Raw genomic sequence first — 10,089 nt, 5'->3', positions numbered from 1 at the left:
CTGATATTGAGCCAGATATTTTGTAGGGACAAAGTGTACCAATGCCCTGGGCTGGGTTCCACAGTGGTAACTTGCTGAGAAACCCGTTTTCAATAACTAATACCTACCTTCCCTGCCTGACCTTAACTTCTGGAGAAACAGCAGTTTGGGTTAGGTCACCTGTAAACTGTGGATGAAGCTAATCAGCCATCCAACCTCAGCCAGAATCATGCAAACAGACCAGGATATAATACAGGGAGCAGAGCTCAAGCCTCGTGTTCTTCTGACCCACCCAGAGGAGGTGTAAACATTAGAAAAGCAAATGGTTTCCTCCCTCCCCATGTTCCAGGGAAACAGGCAGGCATCAAGGACACGTGCAGGACTGATTGACCAGATGGGACTTCCATGGACTCTTGCCCTGTCTGTCCTCTTCCCCACAATTTGGAGAAGGCAAACACTCTGGGAAGGGTGAAAAGATTATAAATAGGACAAACTCAAGGAAGGCCTCTTTCCCCTCTTCAGCTGGTGCTCTGCCTTAGAAATATCCCAGATGTGCATTTGAAACAGGGAAGAGAAGTGGACAGAACCATCTTCATGGATGTGGGGACCTGCACAGTCTCTCAAGGCCCTTGGTTTAATGCCATAGTTTCACTGTTTTGAAATTCTCAATTTTTAAAAATATTTTTATTGATTTCAGAGAGGAAGGGAGAGGGAGAGAGAGATAGAAACATCAATGATGAGAGAGTATCATTGATCAGCTGCCTCTTGCATGCCCACTACTGGGGATCAAGCCTGCAACCCAGGCAAGTGCCCTTGACTGGAATTGAACCAAGGACCCTTCAGTCCGCAGGCCAACGCTCTATCCATGAGCCAAACTGTCTAGGGCTCAATAATTTCTGGACGTTGGACCTCACATCTTCATTTTGTACTGGGCCTACAAATTGTGTAGTTAAGTCCTGGAGTTGGGAGCTGGCAAGAACTAGCCTTTAGGGAAAAGCAAGATCATGCCTGACTCTCACTGGTCAAATACTTCCTTTTCCCAAGTATGTCAGAATAAAGGGATTCTGGACTCACTAACCTGGCTCTGAGGGAAAGCAGGAAACAGCTCTCCTCAATTGTGACATTTCTTTGAAAGCTTATATTTTATCCTAAAGGGGAAAAAGTGACATTTGCATGCTGTTCCATAATATATCTGTTGGATACATTTTAAAAATAAGGAAGACTTTCCCTTCCCCCACCCCCCCAAAAAAAAACTCATTAAGACTAACACTTTAATATATATTTTATTGATTTTGTACACAGAGAGGAAGGGAGAGAGATAGAGAGTTAGAAACATCTATGAGAGAAAGTCATTGATCAGCTGCCTCTTACACACCCCCTACTGGGGATATGACCACAACCAAGGTACATGCCCTTGACCAGAATCGAACCCGGGACCTTTTAGTCCCCAAGCCAACGCTCTATCCATTGAGCCAAACCGGTTTCGGCAAGACTAACACTTTAAAAAGATACCCCTGTCTATCACTTAGGCATGAAGTTCTTCTGACTTGTCAAATGACCCCTCATGCTGTATCAGTGGGGGCACACAATGTTATAGTAATAGTAATAAGGATAAATATAATACTGAATAAGTATTAAAGTGTAGAATTGAAGTGTGATATCTGAAAGTATGCAATGTAATGTAAACAAACGGATAAGTCCACTATTGACCTGTACGTAGGAAATAAAATGATTTGTACCCCAAATGGGACCTGCTGATAAGACACACTGAAGACGCATCTGAGCACTGAAAACACATAAAAAGAGGAAGCTCCACTGAAGATCAGAAATGTTCCTTCTGCTCCTCCACAGAGGGTCGCTCTCCACTTCCCCTGCCTGCACCAGTCAAAGCTCTGCCTGAGCCGTGAGCCCCGAACCCTGAACGGGGGACTGTGAGCCGTTGTGAGAGGCCTCAACTCAAGCCGAGTTACAGTTGCAAAGTCCTCCATGAACCATGTGTGTGTGTGTGTGTGTGTGTGTGTGTGTGTGTGTGTGTCCGTCTGTCTGTCTGTCAGTGCGGATCCCCAGGTGGTCTGCCGAGGTCTGGAACCCACCAGGACTCTGGTAAATAAACCGTGAGTGATTCATGCATTGCATGTCTGTCTCCTGTGTAATTTATGCTCGGTGGATTATTAATTAAGTACCTAGGGTCGTACGTGTCAGATTTCTGGCTGAGACACCCGAGGTCACCTGTGCATACGTCTTTTATGGAATTATTGGGACACACAGGGCCAATTCAGCAAATACCCACGCACGGACTCCAACTTCCTCTCTGTCCTCACATGGTACCCTTTCACTGGCACATTATGTAACTCATGGTGTCTGGTTCCTTTTTTTATGCTCTTCTTCCTCTTCCAGTAAAGAAAACCACATGTGCTTGCCCTAAAATTGCTTTACATTTTCTCTCTCTGTCTAGATGTGCCCTCACAGTCAGGGTAGCGGGCTTCTGATTAGGCCTCCGGTCTCCTGGTAGGGCTCTGCTCTCCTGGGCTCTACACCACCTCCCAGTCTTCATCCCTCTTTCCTGCTTGGGACACAAGATTTATTGTTGGTGGTGGTGAGGGGAGAGGGGTTGAGGGGCTGTCAGGGCCAATATTCAGCAAATGCAATGGGAACTCTAACATTAATGACAACCATCAGGTTCTCTCTTACTTCTCAGGTTTGCACACATGGTACTCTCTTAGAATGCTCAAGGAGTCCTACCTGTCCCCAATTCTCAGTTTAAATACCACTTCCTCTGGGAATCCTTTCCTGATATACCCCACCCCACCACCCCACTCCCCACCAAGACTAAGCCAGTCTTCCCATCCTACTCGTTCTTCCCCATATAGAAATTCTTACCACAATTCACTTACCACATTCTTGCTAACTTGCCTGCATGCCCCTTCGACCCCAATGTGATCAGAATAGGGACTTGCTTCCCTTGTTCTCCACTCTAGTCCTAGAGCCTGGCAGCTATCCCCACCAAAGATAAAAATTAAAAAAGTGTTGAATGCTGTTGAAGGCTAGACAACAAGTGATTTTCATGTATCATCTCATCACAATCTTAGAAGGTACATCCCCAGTGGGGGGGTGGGGGGGTGTGCAGGAGGCAGCTGGTTGATGTTTCTCTCTCATTGATGTTTCTGACTCTCTATCACTCTCTCTTCCTCTCTGTGGAAAATCAATAAAATATATTATTTTTAAAAAAAGAATCGGGACTTTCAGCAGCAATTTCTGGATCTCCTTAAGTGGACTTTGCAAAGCTATTGATTCTGCCTCTGGTGCTGGGGCCTGCAATCTGCAGGGTAGGTAGTCAGGAAGGAAAGGTGGACGTGAAGTGGAAGACAGCAAGCACACACTGGAACCCGTGGGGCCCATCTGGACCCTCCAGGACAGACTGGTACCTAGAGAATTGCTTGATGGAAAACCCAGCCCCCATAGAAATTGGGTGTTCAGAACCTCTTTAGATGGGGAACAGCTGTTAGAATTGTTTGGAATGTAGGGATGCTAGAAATGGGGAGAGCATATGACAGTGTACATCTATTAAAAAAATGAAACTACTCATTATCTCAATATTGTCTCTAAGGTGTGTAAAGTAATGTAATAAAAACTACATGAGAGTGTAAAATAAAACATACTCTTCTCTCTGACTGAACCTCCATGTCTCCATCCTCCCCAGGTTTTATCCCAAACACACATCTTCGAGAAACCTTCTCTGACCTCCACCATACCCACCCCAACCGGATTTACATTTTGTAATACACATCAAAATGTTAATTGAGTGGTTGTTTATCTGTGAGTATTACCCAAGAGCATAGGAATTCTATTAAGGTAAAGGCTGTTCCTGCTTTTCCACCACGGTATTTACAGTGCTTACAATATTATTGGATGTTCAATAATTATTGACAAACTGGCTAAATGAATCAATCATGCAGAGATAAAAGAATTTGTTTTGGCTGCTGTCTGAGTATATTTATAATCTCATTTTGTGAGGTAGTGTTGAATGGACATCATTTAGGCTGTTTTCAAAAGGATCATTGAAAAGAAAATGATTCCATGAACTTACAAGTATCAACTACAGCATTTCCCCTTTCACTACAGTTTCACTTTCTGCAGTGTCAGTTACCTAGAGTCAGCCATGGTCTGAAAGTGTTATATGGGAAATTCCAGAAATAGACAATTCCTAAGTTTTAAATTGCATGCCATTCTGAGTAGTCTCGGACTGTCCTGCTTGGACATGAATAATCCCATTGTCCATTATGCATCCTTTAGTCATTCCGTAGCCTTCTGGTTATCAGATCGACTGTTGTGGCTATCTCAGTGCTTGTGTTCAAATAACCCTTATTTCACTTAATAATGGCCCCAAGCACAAGAGCAGAGACGCTGGCAATTCAGATATGCCAAAGAGCAGCTGTTATTAGTGTGTCATTCAAGCGAAAAGGTGACCATGCTCAACTTAATAAGAAAGGAAGAAATAGCATATGCAACCCTATAAGATCCCTACAACCATAATCACCAAGTCATGGACACGAGGATTATCTCCGTTTTCCAGAAGAAAGATAGAGTCTGCATTTCCAGCAAGCTCCAAGGTGATGCCAGTGCTGTCCCTGGACCACAGTCTGAGTTGCTAGATTCTGGATCTTCAGCCCTCAGTCCTCTGTCCTCCTCACCTCCATTCTCTGACTCCTGAATCTGCTTCCCTTCCTACCCAGTGTGAGCTCCAAGGGCAGTCATTTCAGCTTTACCTTGCCCCTGTCTTTCTGGAACAACCACCCTGGCCATCTTCACCCTGGCCACCTCCACCCCTGTCCTGATAAAATCTCCCGTCTCCACTCACAGAACCATGAAAGGCAGCCATGGAACTGCCACGGCTTCTGGTGATTTCTCAAGTACAATCAGCGACCCTTCACTTTGTTCCTGTCAGATCCCTTTCCCAGGCCGTATGGTAACTTTGCCTAAATTTAACTGATCTCCCTATCCCCACACCCCTCCTTTCAGTGAACAATCAAAGGAGAGCCTTTTCAGGCCTTCTAGAAGTCCCCTCTAGCATCGTTAATGGCTGCGTACTTTTTTTTTTTTTAATCCACTAAAAATTTCAACAATATCAAATTAAAAATTTCCAACTCTTAGAAAACTATTCGGATAGTGGTATTAATTAAACTAGATTATTTCCTTAATAAACAGCTTATGGAGTGATCCAGATGTGTGACACTTTATATCTTTGCTCTGAAACCTTTCTGTTCTGCTGCCTGGGAATCACAGGCCGATTTTACAATAGTACCTGCCGCCAAAAAAGGGCAGGCAAACTCTCGAAGGCACTTTTTAAATTTTTTGAAAACTTTGTCCTTTTCTTTTGTGCATTTACTACAAGTTTTTCCTTTCTGATTACGGTGGGTTTCACATATAACATCCTATTTACTTAACAGCAGTCTATTTTAAGTTGATAGCAACTTAAGTGTGAACACATTCTGTCTTTATTCTTTTACTCCCCAGCACATTTTATATTTTAATGACCTTTTTACTTAATTTAATACTATGTCTTCCTTTACCCAAGGCACTTAAAAAAAAAAAATCTCTTCCTCGGCCTCAGAGAGAGAAACCCTGTTCCATTCGTATGGGGTGAGGCCGTGGCACCACCACTTTTAACGTGTGGGAGAGGAATGTTATTGCCAATCAGTGGTTTTCAAACCTTTTGTATATTCACAGGACCCTTGGCACTGAGGCCCTCATTACCTTGCGGTCACAGGCAATGCGGGACAGGTGTACGCGGTCTCCGCCCCCTCACTCCCCCAAACCGCCTCAGGAAGCCCTCCTTCTCCCCAGTGCAAACACAGACCACCCAGTCCTTCCAGAAGGAAGCGTTTTAGGGAGGGAGAACGGATGTTGACCTAGGACGTATGAGTGGAGGGAGCCCTGGATTTGCAAATAGTGGCTCTGCTTTGTTCTCTGCGATTTCCAGCTTTAAATAGATCTCAGACTTAGTCAACTCTCATTCACCATATACCGTAATTTGCCGGAAATTTTCCTTGACTCCACACTTGACATTTAAAACTTTCGCACACATGCTTTCTTTTTCAAATCCCACGCGAATGCAGAGCGGGGCTGAGGAGCCTGGCGCGGCCGGGGGCGCGGCCCCGGCCCTCCGCCCGCAGGGAGCCCCGGAGCCGCCAGTGCGGCGCTCGTGCACGGGGCGCCTCCCGCGGCCCCCAAGACCCAGCGCGGGGAGCCGGCCGAGCTTCTAACATCTGCAAACTGGCCGCAGCAGCTGGTGACACCAGACGCAGGAGCGCCCGGGAGCCCCTCCGCGGCGGGAGCTGGAGCGGAGCGAAGCCTGAGACCGCCCCGCCGGCCCCAGCGCCCGGGAGCCCAGGTGCGAAGGAGGCGGAGGAGCCCGGGAGGAGCGTCCCGGCCCCGCCTCGGAGGGACCCAGAGCGCCGGAGTGGGCCGGAGGGACGTCAATCAGGAGACAGGGGCGGGTCCTGAGCGCGCCCCGCCCCCCGGCCGGGCTATAATGGGCTCCCGTGCCGCCGCGGGCGGGTGGAGGTGTGCGCGGCGCGGGGTGAGGCCAGGGGCGCGCGGACCATCAGCGGAGACGCGGGAGGAGAGGGGGGCGCGGGGGGCGGGATGGCGGGATGGCAGACACCCCAGGCTGCCCGTGCTCCGGGGGGACTCATTCCCCAAGGTGTTGCTTCCAACTTTAGCCTCCTCCTTCGGGAGCGGGGAGCGGTGGTGTCCGGAGATCGGACGCTAGATCGTCAGTCCCCGGGGCTGGGCACGTCCACACCGGCTCCCGCCCCGCCCGCCCTATCCCCTTCCCAGCCCGGTCTCCGCCTGATTGACCGTTTCTATTCGTCTCCAGACCATGGACTTCGCCCGCCTCTGGCTCGGGCTGCTGCTGCCCTTGGTGGCCGCGCTGGATTTCAGCTACCACCACCAGGAAGAGATGGAAACGTTTCTGAAGAACGTTGCCCAAAACTACAGTTCTGTCACTCACTTACACTGTGTGGGGAAGTCTGTGAAAGGTAGGGGCCGCCTCGCGCGCCGCTGCAAACCTTGCTTTTCCTTTAGTGCACAGACCTCAGCTCCGGGACCCCTCTCCAGGGAGCTGCTCCGGGGAGCTCCGGGCGGGACCCCATGCCTGGCTTGCTGGCGGCTTTATGCCTTGGTGTGTTGTGTCATTTGGTCTCGTGAGAGGAGTGGCAGGAGGACCACTTGAGTTTTGCCGAGTGCCTCCACCGCCGTCGTTCGAAGTCATTCGGTCCTAGGAGTGAAGGGTGTGGTGTCATTTCGGATCTTTCAGGCATTGGTTGGCTGGGATGGGTCTTTGGGTTCCTTTTGTAGATAAGCTGCCCAGGAGGTCCGTGTGTCCATCTCGGGTTTCCCTTTTAGTTGACTTCTTTAAAATATGACTCAGACTGTTAGTATCAAGTCTAAATGGTCTCTCTTAAACTCAAACAGTGCGGTTCTGTTGGTGAGATTTCCATGTCCAAATGTTTAATGTTTGGGGGAAAAAAGTGGCTCTGATACTGTTAAAGGCTGTTTTTATAATTATCCATTTGGATAAGACAATTGCGGGATAAGAAATATGTTAACAGTGATTTCACGTCTATTGTTTAGTCGCTTTATTGATTTATTGAAAATAGTTTAGAAACTATGCATTAAGTGTCAATATATAACGTTATATTGGATAGTTGTCATTTCTATAGACAGGGATTTGAATCCCTTAAAGACATTAAGGATTTTGCCCAAGGTCACCCAGATGGTAAGTTTTTCAGCCAGGATTGGCTCTGAGATCAGTACTTCAGGGCTAGGACATTTGGGGGCAAGGCAAATAAAGTTATTAGCTATTACTTCTTTTTTAATCTTCATTGCTGAAAGCATTACATAGGTCCTCCTTTTCCCCTCACTAACCTCTTCCAGCCCACTCCCAAGCCCCCCTCCTGCCACCCCATTGTCTGGGTCCATAGGAAATACTGCTGCTTAATCCTTTGTTTTACTGATACCTACAAAGAGAGATGTCTGACTGGTGGGTGAGACCAAACCTGGGTTCAGCAATCTCAGACTTGGGTTCTGGCTAGGAAAGAATTCAGAGCAAGACCCAAACTGTAAGAGAACATTTATTGGGTAAAGTACAGAGGTAGAAACAGTAATTCCTAGAAGAAATGGGCTGAGGAATCAAGTTATAGAGCTAAAGGAAAGGTCCTGGGAGCTGGGGAGTGAAGGAGCTAATGGTAACATGCCTGAGGTGAGGAAGAGAAGAGAAGAGGGAAGGGAACAGAAAGACTGGTGTGTGCTCCTGAGGCGAGAGCGCCTTGGGTCCTCAGTCCTAAGGTTTTAGTTTTAGGGTGGACATTTTCGGGGAAGTGCCAGGGGAAGATTAAAAAAAAAAAAAAGTATATATATATATATATATATATATATATATATATATATATATATATATAAATTGATTTTTTACAGAGAGGAAAGGAGATTAGAGAGTTAGAAACATTGATGAGAGAGAAACATCGATCAGCTCCCTCCTGCACACTCCCCACTGGGGATGTGCCCGCAACCTAGACACATGCCCTTGACTGGAATCGAACCCAGGACCCTTCAGTCTGCAGGCGGACGCTCTATCCACTGAGCCAAACTGGCTTTGGCCAGGGGAAGATCTTAATAGAATTTTCAACAGTTTTCCAGGTGTGTTCTTTTAAGGTTGTGGTCTCCACACTGATTGGCCAGCACCAGGGCAGGGTCATGACTCAATGCAGGAGGTCCTGACTTGCGGCTGTTTTTGTTGCTTATCTGAACCTGACAACGGAAGCATAGAAGTTATCTCTAAGGAGAAGTCAGAGAGTCCAAGCCCTTGATCTTCACTCCCAGACTTGCGGAGGGAAAGTTACCCTGGGGCCAAGGTCCCACCCTACAAGTGATTGTCCACTAGGCATCTGAGGCTTTCCATCCTGGGGACCTTCTGTACCCAGCTCATTCTTCTTGCTCTACTCAGTCTGTCTAATTGCCTACAACAGTTTGGATCTCTATTCTTTTATCTTCAAACTCTCCCCTCCCCCCTACTCCTCTCCCCTTCCCGCAAGGTTTATTTTAAAGAAGTATAACATACTCATGTGCAATGCAAAATATAAATAAAAATCCAAGGCTTATGTGTATAATGGTGCCTTTGTTTTAAAACAACATTGCCAAAAGAGTTGGTGCTAGAATTACTCTACATTGCCCTGTAATCCAAAATTATAAAGGTTAGATGCCTGAGAAAGCTGTATCTTGAATAAGCATACGTACTCAACCTTTTGAAATCATTTCCCCTTAAGGTTAGAGAGGGACAATTTTAAAAGATCTAAGGATACTAATTACATTAACAAAGAAAATATAGACCACAACTAGCTTGAGTTATTGTTCAGTCATCATTTAAACCACAAGGTGAGAAGGATGTTGTTAATTTTAATACTGGCTTCAGTACTATTGTAGCTTTGGTAAGTTCTTACTTCTTCAAGCACAAAGTGTCCTTGAAAGCTGGGGAGTCTCTTCATGCTAGCCAGCTGTTTTGATCTGTCCTGCGTGATACCAGACCAAAAACTGTTATAGAATGGTAAGAAGCTAGGAAAATTCCAGGACCAGCAGAATAGGGAAACTTAAGTTGGTTAAACAGCAGTTTGCAGCCACCTAATCAATCTTATCTTCCTTAAACCAAGGACACTTAAGAGTAAGTGGTTTGCACTTCTCCTTCCCAACCAGAGGGTAAATAGTTTAAATACAATGGTAGCCCTACTCTGGGAGACAGATAACAGAAACCCAACTGGTGCCATTTTCCAACCACACTCAAGGACAGACAAATTAAGGGAATAAATCTCATTTGGTACGTCAGCATAAAGCTGTTGAATAGTCTATTGATCTGCCCCTAACACCCTGCCTAAACACCCAGCCTTTATTTTAAAAATATTTATTTTAAAAATATTTTTATTGATTTCAGAGAGGAAGGGTGAGGGAGAGATAGAAACATCAATGGTGAGAGAGAATCATTGATTGGCTACCTCCTGTACTGGGGATTGAGCCCGAAACCCAGGCAACACTCAGCCTTCAAAACCCCTAAAA

General features: G+C 46.4%; 1 protein-coding gene across 2 annotated transcripts in view; it reads left to right on the top strand.

The window, feature by feature from the left end:
* The first annotated feature begins 6,512 nt into the window (after positions 1 to 6,512).
* CPM (carboxypeptidase M) overlaps positions 6,513 to 10,089 on the top strand; it is a 79,476-nt gene continuing 75,899 nt past the window's right edge. For both annotated transcript variants that reach the window (XM_036456649.2, XM_045588234.1), the window contains exons 1-2: positions 6,513 to 6,559; positions 6,860 to 7,022. In XM_036456649.2, the coding sequence (XP_036312542.1) occupies positions 6,863 to 7,022 (160 nt within the window). In that variant the 5' untranslated portion in view covers positions 6,513 to 6,559; positions 6,860 to 6,862. The remainder of the gene's footprint in view (positions 6,560 to 6,859; positions 7,023 to 10,089) is intronic.

The sequence above is a fragment of the Pipistrellus kuhlii genome, unplaced genomic scaffold (genome assembly GCF_014108245.1).
Source record: "Pipistrellus kuhlii isolate mPipKuh1 unplaced genomic scaffold, mPipKuh1.p scaffold_m20_p_3, whole genome shotgun sequence".
In the NCBI taxonomy this organism is placed as follows: domain Eukaryota; kingdom Metazoa; phylum Chordata; class Mammalia; order Chiroptera; family Vespertilionidae; genus Pipistrellus; species Pipistrellus kuhlii.
This window is presented reverse-complemented; position numbering and strand designations above follow the sequence as displayed.